Here is a 21,915-nt window from a genome sequence, read left to right as displayed (position 1 = left end):
ACTCTACGTCACTTTTATTCATATAAAACCTTCATGGTCGTAAAAAATGATATTTAGAATAGATAAGAAATGAACTGTTGTCAAGGCTTATGGTTTCTTCCTGATGATGGAAGGTCGTAGGAAAAATAGTGTATACAAATCGTCGGAAAGTGTCTTTCTTACACTCGTGTAACATCTGCACTCGGCTGGCGCCTCGTGCATCTACATTTACACTCGTGCGAAATTGGTCACTTTCCGCACTTGTTATGTAAATATCTATTTCCAACGCATGCGTTTGAGTAGTAACGCAAATCTCGTTTCTGTTGTCATCTTTTTATCAGATCATTTCTTCTTTTCTTTTCTTTCAATTTTTCCTATCAATTTCCATTTTTTCCTTGTCAGTTCTTAATTTTTCCTTATAATAGTTGGAACGTTCCATTCATTTCCTCCAAAACGTCTCGACGCAATATTTTTTTTGGTCTTATTTTGAGCTGATTTTGTGTTTTTTTTTTCCATTTCCGCCGCATATTCAAAATTCTTTCTTCCTCTGCCGGTTTTTTATTATTATCTATAATTTTTTTATAATTTATTTCCATGACTCGCCATCTATTTTCACAATGTGATGGAGAAACATCCAGTCCCATTTTTGTCAAATCTTCTACAATTTTAGTTCTTCTTTTTTAACTTCCATTATAACCAGTTTTGGTTGAAATGAATTAGCACAGGCCCTCTGCACCAGAGTGTTCAAGTCCAACTTCTTAGATGAGATACAATAGATAGGCAACTCTCCTAGTCTCAACCTGACGTGAAATTCAGCTCTATCTATCAATACCCGTCTGTACTAACACGATAGCTAAGGCATGAACCACACCAGATAGCGGTTCTTCTCTTTACTAACTTTTGCATTGGTTGGTGTCTTTTATAATAATTAAATCACTGGTGTTTGTCTTTGTTATTTTAACTTTATTTTTATATTAGCTGGAAATTAAAAGAACACAAAAATATAAAATAAAACTGTATTACGAAACAATAAGTAATGCAGTGTTAAGTAACAAAATATGACAAATTTGTAAAATATGTAATTTGTCTTAAATATAAATATAACATTTACTCAGCAAAATGTGACACATCTCAAATACTAAACTGAATATATATATTTTTTTCAACAACAAATCGAAACTGTCGAAATAAAATGAAGTATATATGTAAATGACACTACACAGGTAATCTGTACAAACTAAACAAATATAATACTATGTAATAACAAATAAATAATAAATACTATGTACAAACAAAATTATATAAATTTAAATATTATTTGTTATCGCTATTTTTATCCTTTTTTCAATACTAATAAACTTACTGCACGCAGGGTCGGTTTACATAAGCAAAGTTAAATCTTTAATTTCGATTAAATACTTAACATCATGTTAAACTGGCATGTGATCGTTTTTCCGTCAATCAAATTTCAGCAATCATCAAATTAGTTGCGAGATTAACTTAATTTCAATCAAATTATTGTGTAAATCGGCTCTATGTGTACAATATAAATATTTCATAATAAATAATTATTTGCGTTTTTTTGATTTCTCATACTTGTCTCAAGTCTTGCCTTTTTAAGATCCTATTTATTAGCAATAAAGAAATACTTCTAATAATTAAGCGATTCAAAAGAATCCTCGCCGTATTTCTAAGAAATTGAGTAAATTGAGTGCTAGGTTGCACAAGTGCTTTTAACCCATAATTTGGCAATGCAATTAAAGTATTCTGTGGCATTTGAGTTTTTGTTTCATGAATTTTAAGGCATTCGTGACATTTTGGCAACTATTTGCGAATTTTTTTACCTATTGCACCTGCGACATCAGTTGTCCCTTGCCTCATCTGCTATAGAAGCAAATCTTCTTCTACTTCGACAAAGCTTTTTGAAAAGTCAACTGTTTCGAGAAGAAAAGAAGAACAAAACGAGAAGAAACAAGATTATTAATGAAGAGATTTGTCAGTAGAAATGAAAGAAGAACAAGTTGGTTTGGAATTTGGCCCTTTGTAGTCTCTTACGCATGAAAAGAAGTTTTCCAATGGATCTTGGTTGAAAGCTCTTGGCATCATGTAACGGAAATCAAGATAGATAAAGAAGGAATTTTAGTTTTCTGTGTAGAAGAAGGTGAAGTAAAGCACATAGACATAGCAGAACGCTAGAAAGAAATATGCGAAGAACAACGCACCTCAAAATTTTACCTTTTTGAAGCCTGAATTGGCTACCATTGACACTATCAAAAAGCTGGTCAAAGAATAGAAGTTCTTACCTTTATTGCGCTTGCTACTCTTGGGCTAAAAATCTGTGTGCAGTGTCTAACACTCGTTGTTTCTACTCGGTTAATAGGAACGACGTGTTCATCGGTCAATTTTAAAAAAGAACTAAAAGGACCTAACTTACTGTCTACAAGATGGTCATTTAAAATATGCAACCAGAATTCCACTTTCGCCTGGCTGTCTTGTGTGAAATTAAGGTTTTTATTCAACAAGGATCTTTCTTAAGGTGCAAATGCACAACTTCTTCATTGTCAATGATGTACCCTTGAAAAGTGTTCACAATTCCTCGTCAAAGACAAAATTTATCTAAGGCATCCAGCTGAGCTACAGTTACCTTCAAATGATCAAAAATCCGCGAATTGATTTCTCAAGTTAGCGGCATCCTCTGTAAAAGACTTCAGTTCTTGCAGAGGGCAAACTAATCATTCGTTGAAGGTATTTGTAACCTTTGCCGCTTTGTTTCATTACAGATAGGGCAAAAACCGTATCTTCTAAAAAATTCGCCTGGCCTGAAGTGGCTGATTTCTAATTTGAGCAGCCAAGCAATTCGGGATTTTTGTTGATTAATCGCATCTTTAATCTCTGCGAATGCTGGCTGCTTTTACATAATTTAAGTTGTCGGCAAAGTCCTGACAACTGTTTTCTCAAAAAACGTTCCTCTTCTCCCACACGAGTCCCTGAAAAGAAAATCCCATTAGAACATTATAATGAATAAAAATGAATAAAAGCAGACGTTAATAATAACGAATGCACACAAAAGACAAAGTTAATATAGTATAAACTGTATAAATTAAAAAGAAAGTAAATAGATAACTACAAGTTGAAAAAAAGATGTCTATTTGTTGCTTGTCAAGACGAAGGTCATAAGGCAAAGCGGAGAAACCTAGCGGCCATCTGGTGAAGGCGTGCTGAACACGTTCTAATAAATGTTGGTCTTTAGCAAAATGAGGTCTCTATATTGGCGCGGCGTATTCTAAATTCGCGAAACAAATGACCGATGGTGGCGCTGCGATCGTTGCAAAGATGGTGGGTGAGAAGCATAATTTGTTATTGAAAAGTGTATTTTTGTGGTCGTTTATTAGAAAAAACATGAATTTATCTACAATATTCAGTGTTAATTTACATTGTTGGGTGTAATTGTTGTTATATCTGAACCTACAAACCGATGTGTACCAGATTTGAAGCCGTTTTGAGACAAAATTGCAAACTACAATCATTGTATTATAAAACTTTGTTAACTCCTCTTGTTAATTTAGGATGCATTGGTTCCCCGACGCCCAAATAGTTGTCTTAAAGAGTTTGTTAATCATTCTTGAGGTATTTAATAGGTTTTAACTGGTTTTCTTGTAACATTCCTTTGAGGTTACGTTTGCACTTTGTCAATCACTTACTATACCTCAAAGAACGAATTACCCACCATGTATCCGTTCGCTATTCCTTGGTTCACTTGTCTAAAAGTAGATTTATCAATAAAAACCTTCTGCAAGCACTGTTATTATTGTTTAGTTGATTTGCTGGTTTGGTTTGTAATGCGAGCCATTTCACGTAATAACGGTAAATCATGCGTTACCAACACATGAATCTATTAAAATACATTAGGAGGAATTAAACAACTGCTTTGAAAATGTTAATACACCTGAGAGAGATGATTTTTTGGGCGACAAATGCATTATTTCTTATGCACTTTCACAACAATTATACTTCTCAACAGTGTTAAAATGCGCCACCAGAGGTCGTATCGGAACATTTGCATCGCGAATGGAGTCTAATGTACCTTTAGAGAACTGAAATTCGACACTTTCAAGTTCCCTGTTATTGGTCGAAAAATGGTTCTGACCTGACCATAACAAATTAACCAGATGAGCATTGAGGGATGAATGGGAGTTTACGATGCTGGTGTGAAAGTCTATGGTAAATAGAATAATAAGCATAAAAAATACATATATCGAACAAAATTGTCACATGGTATTTTTCAATTGTTTATTTTAAAATTCTAGGTAAATTGTTTTTAGTTTAGGCAGCATTGTATCCCAAAATGATTGGTCATATTCGATCTGGAACAATAAATGAATACATAAAATCGTTAATTAATTGTTTACATTTTACCTTTTCAACAAAAAATCCACAGGGAGTCCAAACCATCAAGTGGCAATATTTCGCTTCTGTGATGGCCAGCTGCCCTTGTACTTGGTAAAAATATTGATGGTTTCGTTTCAGCTGGAGATTTCCATCATTTCGTACCAAGTAATTTAATTTTTTTTCCTCGCTTGCTGCTTGAGGGGTTGTGTTCTTTATTGACCAAGGGCACTTGATTTCTAAAATGTTGTCTTTGTCAATAATTCCAATAAGTCCGCAATCTGAAACGGTAACCCCAAACTGTCTTTGGAATAATAATTTCTCAGTACTCTCGTTTTCGGATCCCCATTTGATGGTGGCTCTCTTTCTAAATTCACTCGACAAAATGTTTTGGCAAAATTGTTTTGGGTCTGTGGAATTTCGTAATTTGCACACAGGCCCAAAATTAGAGGCAGTCAATCGGTATCTTCTTTCTTCCTTCCACCTAGTATTAGCGGTTTGTCCTCGTGTCTCTTTTTCAATAAACTTTATTTGTTCAGCGTCCTTTTTCAAACTTGTCAATAAATCCTGCCGTTTTTTTAAAAATTCTTTTTTGTCCATTTGAATCCCGTAATCTTCGTCAGGTGGTGCAACAGTTTTTTTCTTTTTATATCGGAGAAACAACTGCCGCCTAGCTTCATTGTAAGCAGATTTTCTTTTCACGCTCGCAATGTACATTTTTGCGTACTTTCATTTTTTTTGAAATCGTCGAAAAATAGTTACTTTTTTTATTATAAGGAATAGCCGCTGCATTCCATCTTATTGCGTAACTATTTTTTATAGAAAAATTTATCCTTTTCCCTCCTGTGAATTTACATATTATTGCATTGTAACATTCAGCGGCATTATTTTTCATATTCAAAATTAAGCTGTGGGCATTTTCCCGCAGGCTTCTATGTCTTCGAAGATTCCAGACTCTATCATCTGTGGAACTAAATTTACTTAGTTTTACATTTTTACATTTACAGTTTTTGAATTAGAAGCACTTTAAATCAACTAATCGCAGCCCATAATTCGCTAGATAGCATTCTGTTGCTACGGCACCTGTAAAAAATTTTGCTTAAATTGCACAAAGATACATCTTTACAATTGTTATAATTCCAGATTACGGAAATAGTAGAAATAATAGTTAATTTGTTGTATAAGTGTCGTATTAGTATTATTTGAAAAGTCGGAGACAATAGAACGTTAGCTTGGCCAATAAGACACGAATGCAATACAAACTTTTATCCACAAACGCAAGTATGGCCTCTACAACTACGTTATGGTACCGACATTGTGGCCCAAACATAACGTTTCGAAAGTCACTAACATGGTTGATTGCACTTTAAAAATAATATTTAAATTACTTCAACTACTAAATGCCACATCGGTACCTTGGAATTCAAGTCATAGAGCTCTTTTAACCCTCTGGTCCTTTTTTTGTTGTTTCTTAGACAAATTCTAAATTACATTGTAATTAATCTGTTATCTGTTACAGCCAACTGGCATTGTGATTTTGCGAAGGTTTTTGTTGAAAAAGCATTCCCGAAGTATCTTTTAACTTTCTGGGGGCCAATTGAGGCCTCTTGAACCCGATTTAAAGTCATTTTTTACGATTTATTGATGCCGTTGTGATTTCAGCACTACCAACCATATTCTGGGCCAGTCTAATGTCGGCACCATAACGTAGTTGTGGGGGCCATAAAACGCAAGAAAAACTGCTTTTATGATTTATTTGTATTTGTCAAATATGACAGATATAATTAGCATGACTAAATAGTCAAAGTTTAAATAACGACTGATCCGAATCAGATGACAGTTTGATTTAAATTTAAAAATGGCCAAGTGTGTGTATGTAAATATATGTTGTTTTTACCAGAGATGTTGATAATTTTTATAACTAAAAACGCTCCTGGGTAACAAACTGAATCTACTATTGAAGTCATTGTTAAAAAGTACACTCCGCGTATAAACTGCTACTACTTTTAAATGTTAATAACTCAGGAAAGAGACATTTTTGAACTTGACATTATAGGTTTAATTTAGCCTGTGTGACTTGTAAAAGATGCTGTTAAAGTTTGGCCAAGTATTTCAGAAACATCCTGTATATGTTTGTTTATTATATTCAATTCAATTTTCTTTTAAGGCGAGTGCCAAGACATTTTTGGTTATGGAGAATCCCATGTAAAGTATCGTCTAAATATTTCGCTTATTTTTTAATGTATAAGTTTCGTTCTTATTCTCAACTGCTTGTATTCACATTTTCTTCTAAAACTAAGTATCAAACATTGGAAAAAACATTTAGTTTAAAAGTTAAAGGACTTGAAAATTTGATAATTTAGGGATAGTTTTACGAATAGAAGTTTATGTCCGATTTTTGTGAATTTTTAAACTTAGAATTAGTAAAGAATACTTTCAAAATCACTTTCCCGCTAAATTTAAATCGATATCATTAAAATTGGTCTAGTTATGAGTGAGATAAACTAAACATTTTTCAATCGAAGCTCTGAACTTTGCAGATAATTTACGACTAGGCTGATTTATAAGCGTACCCTCATTTGCGGTTTCTTGACCAGCTTGGGAAGTTGTAAATCAAGGGATTTATTCTAAAATTTTTACCTGCTTGTTTCGCACAGAGGATAATAAAATGGTTACAATTAGAAGAGCGTTATTAAAAGTGCTAATAAGTACAAGCACATCGAAGTTTCATCATGCTTGATGTATGAAATTATAGAAACAACTATGTAGTATGAAAATTCATTTAATTTATAGTCATGTTTTCAACTAAAGTCTTTCAATGACACACGAATTAATTTCTCGACTACTTCACGGTGTTGGACGTAAAATTTAGAAAATGAAATTTAATAAAATAGTAATTTATTATTATTTTTCTTATTACATATTTTATTATATATGTTTATTTTTTTCTTATTTCACTAGAATTTAAAAGTTCATCAATGAATAAAAAATGTTGAACGAAACAAAATTGTTTTGAATGGTATGACTCTATGGAGCAACCTGACCGGATGCAATTTACCTGATGTTTGCAATATTGGATTAGAGTTTATCTAAGAAACTGACCGGAGTTTTACTAGGTGATGACAATTTCTTTCATTTTGCCGCCGGCCGGTTCAACTTTTACTGAAAAACCCACTAAATCTTGTTCCTTTGAGAACAATATAAATTTTTTTGGGAGAATAAAAAGGTTGACTTCTGGTAACTAGAAAAAAATGGAACATACATTGTAAATTCAAATCATAATTGGTATTACCAAATCCAAGGGCAGTTAAGGAATAACACGAAAAAAAAAGTGTATTCTGGGTGTTTAGTTTGGACAAGAAAGTGATATGAAATATGAATATATTTATGAAGACACAACTTTTTGGAAAAAAATGGAACCAAAATTGATTAAGTTTTATTTTGATCACATGTTGCTGGAATTAATTGACTCTAGGAAGCAAAGATTGTCTATTCCGATCCGCCGTGAGTCTTTCTTTCCTTGACAAAAGTAACTATCACAACAATCGTGTAATTCAAAAAACATGTTTTGGACTATTCACACTTCTTTGGTCAGAAGAGCCACTTGGTCTTCCAAAGAAATTTTTTCTGTTTTTCTATACGAAATTGCCTTCTTCACAGCAGTTTTTAGTCTCAATATGTTATTGTTGAGACATTTACGCAGAGTCGGAGGTAAATTTATGTATCTAGAAACTGTGTTTTCTAAAATTGGACATTTAAATTTCTATCACAGAATCTTCTGTGACACTGTCAGGCGAGGCTCCCAAAACTGGAATTTTTTTAAAATCAAAAACACATGAACGAATCGAAATATTTAATTTTTTTGAAATTTCAATAAAAACTGATAACTTTGGGTAGTACTTAAATTCGCAATATTTTCGTCTTGAATTTTTCCGTAGCAAAATGAAATATAATTATCAGAGGTTTGTTGCAATCCACTCTCGCAAAAATCATCATCAAATGATGAATAGAAAGTTTTGCTACATCTGTGGGTTGATTTTATGAACTACCATAAATGAGATTCAATCTGTGGGCGGAGCGCGAAGCTGAGATGTGACGTCAAACCAATGAAAAAGCGTTTAAGCTCGCGCTCAAATATTTAAACGTCTTTAGAAAATTTTGACCAATTCGTCATGTATTTTTGAAAATTTTTTGCACCACTGCATTACTTAAACAATATTCTACACAATGAGGTAAACATTTATATAGATTACATTTTTTGCATTCTCCCTATTAAATATACAGGCGTCCCAGAACTCATGCCTAGTCGAAAACCGGGCATATCGGGAAAAGCTGTAAAAAAAGTTCCAGCTCCAACAAAATCTGAGAAAAGACGACAAAATTGACCAATCATAAGGCCGCGTAGAAATGGTTTGGAGTTTAAATTTTCTCCTTTGAATTTTGTATAAACCTTTTGGTCCACTGTAAACTTAATTGAGGTTAGAATGGCAGCAGTTCGACGATTTGATTTTAACCAAATAATTTTAAAATTGGCGGTAATGTCGGTATCTTGATGTAATATGCAAAATTATGGATAGATGGCGCCACCATAGATCGGCCAAAAATGTTTGCGGCCAGAAAAGACTGACTTTTAGGCTGCTTTTGAGGCGTAAAAATTCTATTTTCAGTTTAAGTCGTCTAATAATCTTAATTTTTTACTGTATTTGTCGTCAAATAAAGGGATTTGAAAATTTGGGGAATAATAATAGAATGTTTCTGAAATAATAACAAATAAAAGGCTCTATCATTTTGTTATTTTTTTTAAAAAATTGAAAACGCTTTTTGTTAAATTTTGGCTTAAGCCACATACTTTAATACAAATGAGCTATAGTAAACACTTAATCATTAAAATAAATAAAACAAAACAAACCAAAACGAAATAAATCAATCTATATTCCAATTACAAACAAAACATTTTTTATTTCTACATTTTTTTGCAGAAAACAACCGCTATTTACCCGGCTGTCAATAATTTCCGGAAGTAAACAATCTTTAAAGAAGGCTTTTAATTTCGGCAGTATTTTTATTTGCCAGAAATTCTTGGGTTTTTTTTTATTTTAATCACTTGAAAGTCATTCTCTCTTGCTGGCCCTGAAATTGGTAAACATATGGGTGATTTTTTTTAGGCTAAATAAATGATACACAATGGTTTCTCTTTCAACTTTATAACTTTATATATAATTTGACATTCTTGAATGTCTTTTTACCTACTGAAGGGAAACATTTGATTTCAAGAAGCCCATTTTCTCCTGTTGATTTCTTGTTTTTTCCTCGATTTCTTTCATATTTGAAGGACTTATGTTTTGCAAATTTTGCAAAAATAAATTACAGTGCTCCTTGACCATTGTCCATGTCAGGTTGCGCTGCTTCTGCGCCGTAATTGCAGTCACCCTTATTGTTTCTTTGTTTGGAACGAAACTTCTTCAATTTTTTAGTCTTTCTTGTCTATTGCCAAGCTCCAAGATGCTGATTGTTGACATCTGTAATTTTGGTAAATTTGGTCACATCGACATGAAATTTTGAGAGTTTGCGCCATGTGATTCACTTATGAATTGTACAAAATATCAAAAAAATGGAACTAAAGGAGCAAATTTTAGAAATGTTTATTTTGATGAGAAATCAAAAATAGTCAACACTTAGAGAATCTTGTAATTTTGACAATTTCAGTTGTAATTATATCCAATTTTAAAAACTTGCTGTATGTACTGTATTTATAAATTGTGCAAAATGTCAAAAAAATGGAACAAAAGAAACAAATTTTAAAATTTTTCATTTTGATGAAAAACCAAAAATTTTTAAAATTTCTGTTGCCATCTGTAATTTTTGCAGTTTCGGTCACATCGACATGAAATTTTGAGAGTTTGCGCCATGTGACTCACTTATGAATTGTACAAAATGTCAAAAAAATGGAACCAAAGGAGCAAATTTTAGAAATGTTTATTTTGATGAAAAATCAAAAATCTTCAAAGAGACTAATTTAAAAAAAAATATTTTGATGAGAAACCAAAAATTGTCAACACTTTTAGAGAATTTCGTAATTTTGACAATTTCAGTTGTAATCATATCCAATTTTAAAAACTTGCTGTATGTACTGTATTTATAAATTGTGCAAAATGTCAAAAAAATGGAACAAAAGAAACAAATTTTAAAAATTTTCATTTTGATGAAAAACCAAAAATTTTTAAAATTTCTGTTGCCATCTGTAATTTTTGTAGTTTCAGTCACATCGACATGAAATTTTGAGAGTTTGCGCCATGTGACTCACTCAAATTAGAAATAATTAAATTATAAATAATATGTAATTATATTCTGTTGTTTTAGTGATTGGATAGATCAATCACTAAAACAACAGAATATAATTACATATTATTTATAATTTAATTATTTCTAATTATGTTCACTATTTTTTTGTTACATTTACAAAAATCTTGGACAAAATTCGAAGATCTCAGTTCATCTATTAATTCTTCAATTTTTGCAATTACACAAATCCCACCTTTTCGGGAAAAATTTAATTTATTTATGAAGATAAACATTAAATAATAATAATGAGATATTGTAATTATTAAGTTTCATGGGTGTAATTTGTAAAGTATCGGACTCTACTATCAAAGTATTTAAGATTTACTGGCCATGGGCAATAATAATTTGGCCATCAGTGCAGTCAAAGTCATAATTTTGACAACAAGACGTTATACTACTGTCTGGTTGTTCTCAAAATACGTATGTGTTAATTTTGAAAAGTCTACGCATGTGAAATGCTAAAAATTATTTCGCTTTCTGCCAAGTTTTCGTATTTAATTAATCAAAAAGTCATTAAATATTCATTTTATGAAAATTGTATACAGCATTTAACATAGTGCACGTTAAACAGATTCATATGCAAAAAACAGTAACCAATTTACTCAAGTAGTTTTCGAGTAATCGTGTTTGGAAAAATACATTGAATTTGCCTTATATTGAAATTTGTTCGAGATCTTAAAAAATAAAGATAAAGGCAAATATTTATCACCTAAACTATTCTAAAACAATTTAAAATCCTAATTCATCAGATATAAAGTTCAAAATTTTGAAATGATTGTCCTCAAAGCTACGTTCAGTTTGAATGAAAGAGAAAAATCTTGTTTCAGGCAAATTTAAGATTTTGTGTGTTTATGGAAAAGCTTCAGTTGTAAACTATCCCTTCGGCTACAAAATTGATTTATGGTACCCGCATTTCTACCTACCAGACCGACCTCTCTGGTACAGAGAAAAGAGATGTCACTGCTAGACAAGGATAACATGCTTCGAATATGAAATTTTCCAAACACGATTTTTCAAACAGAGAGTCTGGAATTTTTTTTAACATTTTTTTGGTACTCTGGAGGACCACCCAATTACCCCCTTTTAAGGTGGTGCGTCACTTTTGGGACACCCTGTATAGCATTCAACATAGTGCACGTTGAACAGATTCATATGCAAAAAACAGAAAGCAATTTACTCAAATAGTTTTCGAGTAATCGTGTTTAGAAAAATACATTGAATTTGCCCTATACTGAAATTTGTTCGATATCCCCTTAAGGTTGCAACTGCATTTCTTATCCAATTGTTTCATACTTACACATTATTGGGTAAATTTTCCTTTAATCATTAACGCACTATTTGATATTGTGAATCCACAGCCTGCTATTATTTAAATACGATTACAAAATTTAATAAATAAAAATAGTAAAAAAATAAATTTTAAGAGTACAAACTAATAATTTTGAAATTAGATTTATCTGTTTTGAAATAAGCAAAATATGTTATTTCTTTGTCATTTTTTCTAAAATGGAAAACAAACTTTTTTTCCCTCTTGTGAACTCAATCCGGGGACATACTGTATATAAAATATAAAAAAAAATACTTTACAAAAAATAAATCTATTCAAACCTAAAAATTATAACAAAAAAAGAATAAAAAATATATGTCAAAAATTTAAAATATAAAAAAATATTGACATAAATAAACCTAAATTAAACCTATTCAAACCTAAACTAAAAACAAATGTTTATAAAACGTTGTTCTAACATTAGTTAAAAGTAATGTTAGAACAATGTTTCATAACATAAACACGCTTTCCTGATGATGACAGCTTATTGTTATTTGTTTTTTTCTAAAAATAAAAATTTTTACTTTTAAATTGAAATTGAAGATAGCAGATTTGAAAATAAATATTTAAATATAGAACATTTAATAATCAAACAAGGAAGAAAAATAAAAAAAAATACTTTGAGGTATTTTTGTTTCTCTGGCTTGGACCAGCTCCTGATGGCCCGTCTTCACTAAACTGCACAGGACTGTGACTGAAATAATTAAATTAATTTCAACGAATTATAATTATTATTATTCATTGAAAAACTCACGTTTTTTACCTATTGGGGGAAAAAATATTCGACGTGAGAAGAATCGCTGAAAAAATTTATTAAATTGCATACAATAGTGTCTTCCGCGCTGTCTAGGATGTCTTGGAGATTTTCGGGATTTGTTTTGTGTTTATTTTCTAGAAAAATACTTTGTAAAGTGCAGCTCATTGCTATCAGTCCACTCTCCTGTGTAAATGTTCGAAAATTTTTGGGTGTAAATCAGGATTTCAATTCCTTAGGGAGAAAATCAGGGGAAAATTGAATGTAGCGATTTTTGAGGTTAACACGTTGTCAAAGTGGAGTGTATTAACTAATTAAAAATTTATTGCAAAAATTAATGGCAAAATTAATTATTATTAATTATTTTCGAGTTGAAATTGTTTAATTTTGATTTAATTTGAATTTTTGTTCTTTTCTTGATGGTGTTGCTCATGTGATCAATGCCTTTTACTGTTACACTTGTGGCTTGAGTGATGAAATTCATCCACTATCGACGAGTACTCTTGCTTTAATCCAGTTGTTGTCGTGTGTTGATACTTCAACCAACGCTGTTGCTAACAAAACTGTGGTTTTGTAAGTAATTGTAAATTTCTAGACATTTATGAAAGTCTAGAAATATTTAGGAACAAAAATGCGATAATGAACCCAGCAACGGCCCCATCCCCTCCTTCCCCCTCTACTCCCTTCTACCTGCGCCAAAGAGGACGAGTCCGACACGCTTTTAGTATTATAAGGACGAATTATTTGTTAGTTTTTAGTTTAATCATCGCTCTGATGATGATAGCATTGCTATCGAAACGCGCGTCAGCATTTTTTGACAAAATTTGGTGTTTGGGAATAAATTGTAATTTTGATAATGGTAATGAATTGTTCAATAATCCAATGCAAAACATCTTCGCTCCAAAAGAAACCTGTTAAAGATGTTTTGATTTTGGTTCTGATTTTGACTTTCCCAATCTTTAATTGACGCCATGTCCAGTTTTTGTTTCACGATGAAGATGATCAATGTATCTCAATGCTTCACTGGCTAGTTTAGCGCTTCTAATGCCATTAAATGCTGCTTGCACTTACTCAATAACTTTCTCAATTTTTTACATTACTGCTGAAAGGAGTCAAATTAAATAACGACTTGAGATGACAATTCAGTGTGAACTGCTTGTTGTCATAACGCAAGGGAGTAAAACACGCAAAAGCGTGCAAAATGGCGTTTTTAAACCACTAAAGCTTTAAAGTTGGCTAGGTAACAAGCAATAGTGACCAATTTTTATTTATGATATAAATAAACTTGAAAATTACAATTACTATTGTTTGAAATTTCAAAGCCCGCCGCTTTAAGCTGGTTACTGCTGTTTGTTGCTTCTAATTCATCACTAGTAGAAGCTTTTTCATTTTCATTCTTCTGTTGGACGTCCATAGTAGTGATGTGCCGAGTCGCTGTTTTGATGGATCGAGTAGACTCGGGTCAGGTCAGGTCAGGTCAGGTCATTATCTGCATTTGTCTCAATGCCAAAACCAGCTTTCGTAAATCTTGGATCCATGAATGTTGCTTTAGCAACAGTTTTGTTAATCTCATGACCACCAAATCTTTTATCGAAAACGTCCAGTAATTTTATTTTTAACTAGCGACTTCGGAATTAGAACTGCAACTTCTTAATGCCGTTTGTACGCCTCGAATAAGAGGTACGATGCAGGATAACGTTGGATATTGCTCGCCAGATATAATACCCGTCATTTGTTCCACAGGTTTTAAAACGCAAAGGCACTCGTGCACCTCGATCTATTCGTCAGCGTTAATATTATCTGGACAGCCAGGTAATGAAGAGATTGCTGCAGAAAGAGGTATCTTGACCTTATCGAGACGTTCGAGCATATAATACACTGAATTCCATCTTGTCTGGACATCTTGTTTTAGTTTTAAGGGTTCCAGCTGCATTTGTTCTTGAACAAAGAAAAAAATCCAACGGAGTTAAATCAGGCGATCGAGCCGGCCAATGAACATGTCCACCTCGACCAATCCAACGATTGCCAAAATTTTCATCCAACCACCTTCGAACTAGAACAGCAAAATGAATAGGAGCGCCATCCAGTTGAAACCACATGTTTATTCGTAAAGCTAGTGGCAATTCATCCAAGTGATCTTCTAGTTCATTATTAAAAAAATGTAATAAATGTTGATGGTTCATACGATTTGGTATAACAAAAGGTTCAATTAGTCTATTGCCAATTATGCCTGCCCACAAATATATTCCAAATTTACGCTGATGCCTGCTACTTCTAAAAACGTGCGGATTTTCGATTGCCCAATAATGATTGTTATGCATATTAAAAATTCCTTCCCGTGTAAATGTTGCTTCATCAGACCAAAGAATTTGATTAATAAAGTTATCATTGTGCTGCAGAAGCCACTGACAATATTGTACACGAGGTTCATAATTCCCTTCTTCTAACGCATGGACCCTTGTGTAGTGATAAGGATGGTACCGTTCAGTTTGCAGTATTCTCCCAACCAAACTACTGTTCACTTCAAATACTCTTGATATACCACGAATACTTTGGCCAGGAAAATTCTCAACATGTTCCAAAATAGCTTCTTCTAGTTCGGGCGTTCTTGTACTTCTAGGACGACTAATTTCATATCGTGGACGTATTTGTCCTGTTTCCCTTATACAACGATCTAGTCTTTGAAAGACATTTTTGTCTGGTAATCGACGAAGAGGGTAAAGTTCTGCATATTCTCTACTTGCAGCGGTAAAATTTCCATTACAACCGCCCAACACTGCGTACATGTCACAATATTCACCCACAGAATACAACATTTTGACAATTTAAATAACACATCAAATGTCAAAAAATTTTACGATAAAAGCGGTCCACTCAAATGTTTAGGTAAAATTATTTTTAAACATTACATAGCAACGCAAAAATACCTTGCCACACTAATTTAAGAAGATCTCTCATTGGTCAGACTTATTGATGTGTAGTTCGAAAACTACATTAATGAACACAATTTTTAAAGCAAAATTTTTGTGTAAAGAATTCAAGGAAACATTTTATGAGAAGTTAGTGCGCACCTTTTGGGACACCCTGTATATGCAGCATTATTGCTTCTTTTGAAATAGGCTACTATTGCTCGGCACTTTTCAATCAATCTAATTAATAGTTCATTGTTTTTGATGGTATCTTGAACCACCAAGTTCAAAGTATGAGCTGCACAACTGTGATGAGGTTTTTGCAGAATATCAACAACAGCTTTTTTTATATTAGCCGCATTGTCAGTTGTAACACAAATGATTTTGTCCAAAATATTCCATTCGGTTTCCAATATATCTTTCATTTCTCGAGCTAAATTTTCTGACGTATGGGCATCCTTAACTTCCCTGGTCGATAACGTTAAAGTTTTAAATTTGGCATCATAAATGAAATGAATCGTCAGGGTCATGTAACTTTTGCTGCTATCGGAGGTCCACAAGTCTGTTGTCAAAGCAATGTAATCTGTTACTTTAAGCATCTCTTGCGTAGCCTTTCTTGCCAAAGAATATTGCTCCGGAATTAATTTTTCCGAAAGAATCTTTCGCGAAGGTAGCTCATAATTAGGGTTAAGCGCACGAGTATACTCTTGAAAACCTGTATTTTCAACGACTTGAAGCGGTTGAAAATCAACACACACCATTCTCAGTAACGCTTTATCCACCTTTTTAGAATTCACCTTCAGAGCTTGCTTAGACGGAAAGGTCATCTGAAGTTGCCGTTTACGTGGTGGTGGTACTGGTGGTGTATCGCCGTCTGTTATTGACTGGGATAGATTGGAGTTCTTGTCCTCGTTGACTGGCGTTCCATCTCCAGAACCAGAAGCTACACTTAATAAATCGGGATCACTTTGAGCGGGGGAGGTAGTTAAAGAATTGTCAATATGAGTCGAGTAAATAATAGGATGAGATTTTTTTAAGTGCTTTAACAAATTAGTTGTGTTTTTGAAATCTTTAAATACGGAGTCACAGTTTTGCACTTTATTTTATCGCCGGCCATTTTCTCAAAACACTTCCATTCACCTGAGGTTTTTTTCGGCGCCATTCTATAATAAAGTTAATTACAATCTAATCTAATCACTTCACTTCCGGTATTAATAAACAATGAAATAAATTCACTCAGTAGAACTCAGTACTCACAAGAACTGCTAGCTAACTGACACAAAACAAAGAAATCAAAACAAAAAGATGCACGTACAAACTTGTTTGCATTATTAGACCTGCGCGGCCGCGCCACTTCATTGCTTAAGTAAACAGTTTGCGAGTTCGAGCGAGTTAACCAAACTCGAATACGAGACTCGAGTCAGTTGGACTCGCATAAATAGAATCGAGTTAGCGAGTACGAATCGATTCTTCCTGACTCGAGTACCGGAATCGAGTCCGGCGTACCCGAATCAAAATAAATTGGTATTCGAGTAGGCGAGTTCTAAAGCAGGAATCGAGTCTGACTCGAGTCAAACCGTCTCGGCACATCACTAGTCCATAGCTCTTGATGAAGTTGATTTAGCAACCGATGTGTTCAGAACACCAGCAATGCGTTTGGAAACAACTATTTTGTTTGAATCACTCGAAGATTTCCATCCCGCCTGACGTTTCAACTCATTGATGCCACTGTTGGCCATAATCGTATGAAATTCACATTTTTTCAATGTTCCTAAAGGATTGTAAATGGATAGGTATAATAAAAAATAGCGTACAACACTCGTTAATAAGCGCCTTTAAAACACTGACGCGTCGTGCTCTTAAACTCGTCGTGCGTGTTTTAAAGGCTTGCTTATAAACTTGTATTATAATATACTATTCAAGAATATTTCTGAATCGAGACCTGACGGAGCAAATCGTACTTAAGATTAGCAATCAGAAGGCCATTCCACTTTAGCAATGACTTGCCACTTCTCCAGTACATTTTTTTTTTTTTCAAAATTTGTTATCTTTTCTTCAAGAGTTCCAAATTGCAGACGATACTGCATACAAAAACGATGAGCTAAATATAGTACCCTCGGTAGATCAGTAGCCACATTTAATTTTGTTGGCAATAATGAGAAGATGAGCAGAACAATTACAAGAATATTTATTTATTTACTGCGTAAAGTTGGCACGTTTTGGCTTTGCGGCTACTTTTCTCCAGGGCTGTATTTAGAAAACTTGCCATAGTTACTGTTGATTTACAAGAAGCAATCAACTGAATCCTACCCTGAACATGCTCTTTCAATTTTATGCTTTCAAGTTGAAGATTGCAGATAATAATAATAATGAGACAGAAAGTATTTATAGAAATATGACAAGGACGTGTTTATTATGTGTAAATTTTGAGCCAAATTTGAAAAAATTGTGCCACACGTTCGAAAATTGCGTCACCTTTGATTCTTATCTTATAATGAGTCTAGACCACTTGTTATTGTCAAATTTTGCTCAACTCGTGCTTCCTTGCTCACTTCTTATCTCAAATACCCCGTCCTGTCTTATTGTGCCCAAAACAGTATATAAACACCAAACTGTCGACCTCAACTACAATCAAAATGAGAACCGCACTGATCATCATCGCTTTCATCGCCTTGGCGTCCGCCGCACCAAAGGTAAAACAAAATCCCAATCATAATTCACTTTTCTAAATTGTTTTTTTTTGCACAGGTGACCAAGTTGGGCTACCGCAACTTGTACAAAACACCCATCGCACCCCCACCCCAGGGTTTGAACCCTAGAATTATCAATGGTCATGAAGCTGAGCCTCACTCAATTCCATTCCAAGCTTTCCTTGAAGTGTACGCCTTCACTGAAGGTTGGTACTGCGGTGGTTCTCTAATTTCTGAAAACTACGTTGTTACTGCTGGACATTGTGGTGATGGGTAAGTTTTTTTTGCCGCTGGAATAAAAGTGATTATTGGTAAACTTCTAGTGCCGTTCAAGCCTTGATAACTCTAGGAGCTCACAAGCCACTATCTTTTGAAGGCACTCAAGTTCAAATTACCAGCACTGACATAACTGTCAACAAGGATTACGACGCTGACCTCATCATCAACGACATTGCTGTCATTGGTCTTCCCTATAAAGTGGCTCTTACTGATGCCATCCAGCCTGTTAAACTCGCCGCTGCTGGAAATGACTTCACCGGTTCCACCGCTAGGGCTAGTGGCTGGGGATTGACCGACGGCAATGGAAATCAGATTTCTGATGTCCTCAACTATGTTGATCTACCAGTCATCAGCAACGAGGACTGTTCAGCCATCTATGGCGATCTTCCAGACTCCATTGTATGTACTAGCGGTAACAACGCTGGAACCTGCAATGGCGATTCTGGTGGTCCATTGGTGGTCGATAATGCTCTTATTGGTATCACCTCTTTTGGTGTTGTGGGCTGTGATACGCAGTATCCTTCAGCGTTCACCAGAGTAACCAGCTTCCTCTCTTGGTTGCAAAACAATACCGACGTCCAAATACCTTAAATAAAAGATGTATGGAATTTAAATATAAATAAACAAATTAAAAAAAATGTTTGTTATCATCAAAGATCAACTGTCATTTATACAATGTGATAGTGTGGGTAAAAAACAATCGGACGTTTTCTTGTATCAAAATGCCAACGTCAGCATGATTGTTTTTAATGAAGTGTAGCGGTCTATTAACTGTTAATAACATTATAAGCAAATTTTTAATCCTTGATTTTGCTTAAATCCTCTATGGGTGGGTTTTTCCAACTTACAAACAGTTAAAAATTGTTGAGCTCGAAATCTACAAAACCATCACTTTTTATCACGATTTAACGGCTGAATTGCAAGAAAACAGCAGAATTCATCAGATTTCTTAGTGAAATCCGCTCATTTTGATGCAAAACGACGATTTCTCGCTGATTTTCGCGGTTTTCTGGCTTAAATTTGCTAAGAAGAGCTCGAAATCTATAATACCACCAATTGTAATCAAGATTCAACGGCTGAATTGCAAGAAAACAGCAGAAATCTGCACGAAATCATCAAAATTCTTAAAAAAAAATCCGCCTATTTCGATGCCAAACGACGATTTCTCGCTGATTCTCGCCGTTTTCAGACTTGGATTTGCAAAGAAGAGCTCGAAATCTACAAAACCACCAATTTTTATCAAGATTTAACGGCTGAATTGCAAGAAAACAGCAGAAATCTGCACGAAATCATGTGCAGACATCATTAAATCATGCGCAGTATGTGCAATGTTTTGATTGCCAAATAAGGCGCAGACTTGTAGTCAGTTTGTACTCCCTGATTGGATCTTTTGACAAAAATCTCTAAAGAATTCTATGAAAACCTTGGTCATCTTCAGATATCTTTATCTGTCTATATATTTTTTCTATATCTGCAGTGAATGCTAATTTGTGGAATCGCCATCTCACAATGATATTACTGAGTTGTCGTTTAAACTTCTGGAAATTGTGGTTTTGCTCGATGCGTCAAAAACTACATGGAGTTTTGTTGTCAATGCTGAATATCAGATTACGGCTTGATGAGGTATGTAATTTTTCCCCTGACTTTCCTCATTTTTTGCTAAGCGTTTCATATGACCCAACTCTAGGTATTCACGCAGGAATTTTTTGTGGTTAAACGCGAGTTCATCACTTTAGGCAAATCGTTTTTCCAATTGTTGAAATCTTGGCATTGCACGTGGTTTAGATTTGCCTAAACTTATGTCTTTGTCATCTTCAAAGTCGAAGGGAATTTTGACTGTGTACTTTCCCTGTCGACCACGAATGATAGTTTTCACAAAATTCACAAAGATTCGGTGGTCTTCCCCTACTTACTAAAATGATTTAAATATTTTTCTAAGAGAATAATAAAAGTTGAAACAGAAATAAGTAGCATTTACTAGAGAAACTTGGAACTCACAGAGGATTTAAGCAAAATGTTAATATTAATGACGTCAAGGATTAAAGATTTGCTTATAATGTTATTAACACTATCACATTGTATAAATGGCAGGTGACCTTTGATGATAACAAACATTTTTTTTAAATTTGTTTATTTATATTTAAATTTCATACATCTTTTACTTAAGCTACTTTGACGTCGGTATTGCTCTGCAACCAAGACAGGAAGCTGGTTACTCTGGTGAACGCTGAAGGATACTGCGGAACACAGCCTATGACACCAAAAGAGGTGATACCAATAAGAGCATTATCGACCACCAATGGACCACCAGAATCGCCACTGCAGGTTGCAGCATTGTTGCCACTAGTACATACAATGGAGTCTGGAAGATCGCCATAGATGGCTGAACAGTCCTCGTTGCTGATGACTGGTAGATCAACATAGTTGAGGACATCAGAAATCTGATTTCCATTGCCGTCGGTCAATCCCCAGCCACTAGCCCTAGCGGTGGAACCGGTGAAGTCATTTCCAGCAGCGGCGAGTTTGACAGGCTGGATGGCATCAGTAAGAGACACTCCATTGGGAAGACCAATGACGGCAATGTCGTTGATGATCAGGTCAGCGTCGTAATCCTTGTTGACGGTAATGTCAGTGCTGGTAATTTGAACTTGAGTGTCTTCAGAAGATTGTGGTTTGTGAGCTCCTAGAGTTACCAAGACTTGAACGGCCCTAGAAGTTTACCAATAATCACTTTTATTCCAACGGCAAAAAAAACTTACCCATGACCACAATGTCCAGCAGTAACAACGTAGTTTTCAGAGATTAGAGAACCACCGCAGTACCAACCTTGAGTGAGGGTGTACACTTCAAGGAATGCTTGGAATGGAATTGAGTGAGGCTCAGCTTCATGACCATTGATAATTCTGGGGTTCAAACCAAGGGGTGGGGGTGCAATGGGTGTTTTGTACAAGTTGCGGTAGCCCAACTTGGTCACCTGTGCAAAAAAACAATTTAGAAAAGTGAATTATGATTGGGATTTTGTTTTACCTTTGGTGCGGCGGACGCCAAGGCGATGAAAGCGATGATGATCAGTGCAGTTCTCATTTTGATTGAAGTTGGACTCGACGATTTGGTGTTTATATGCCGTTTTGGGCACTGTACTTGAGATTAGAAGTGAGTAAGTAGTTACTCTATTAACAATTTGGATTTGTCAATTGAGATTTGATCGATCTACGTCATAGTCCTTGATTAGTTCCATCTTGACGCGAG

General features: G+C 34.2%; 2 protein-coding genes across 2 annotated transcripts; one reads left to right on the top strand and one right to left on the bottom strand.

Annotated features, from left to right (window-relative positions):
• The first annotated feature begins 18,280 nt into the window (after positions 1-18,280).
• On the top strand, positions 18,281-19,474 carry LOC148167707 (brachyurin-like). The gene is made up of 3 exons (XM_088045296.1): positions 18,281-18,390; positions 18,446-18,660; positions 18,711-19,474. The coding sequence occupies exons 1-3, from the start codon at positions 18,334-18,336 to the stop codon at positions 19,255-19,257; spliced, it is 819 nt and encodes a 272-aa protein (XP_087901422.1). The 5' UTR covers positions 18,281-18,333; the 3' UTR covers positions 19,258-19,474.
• A 1,290-nt stretch (positions 19,475-20,764) lies between these two features.
• Positions 20,765-21,803, bottom strand: LOC148167706 (brachyurin-like). The gene is made up of 3 exons (XM_088045432.1): positions 21,694-21,803; positions 21,426-21,640; positions 20,765-21,375 (listed from the first exon to the last, which is right to left on the bottom strand). The coding sequence occupies exons 1-3, from the start codon at positions 21,748-21,750 to the stop codon at positions 20,829-20,831; spliced, it is 819 nt and encodes a 272-aa protein (XP_087901558.1). The 5' UTR covers positions 21,751-21,803; the 3' UTR covers positions 20,765-20,828.
• Between the last annotated feature and the right edge of the window lie 112 nt (positions 21,804-21,915).

Source organism: Gnatocerus cornutus, chromosome 9 (assembly GCF_029298725.1).
Source record: "Gnatocerus cornutus isolate USDA-ARS CGAHR chromosome 9, icGnaCorn1.1, whole genome shotgun sequence".
NCBI lineage: Eukaryota > Metazoa > Arthropoda > Insecta > Coleoptera > Tenebrionidae > Gnatocerus > Gnatocerus cornutus.
This window is presented reverse-complemented; position numbering and strand designations above follow the sequence as displayed.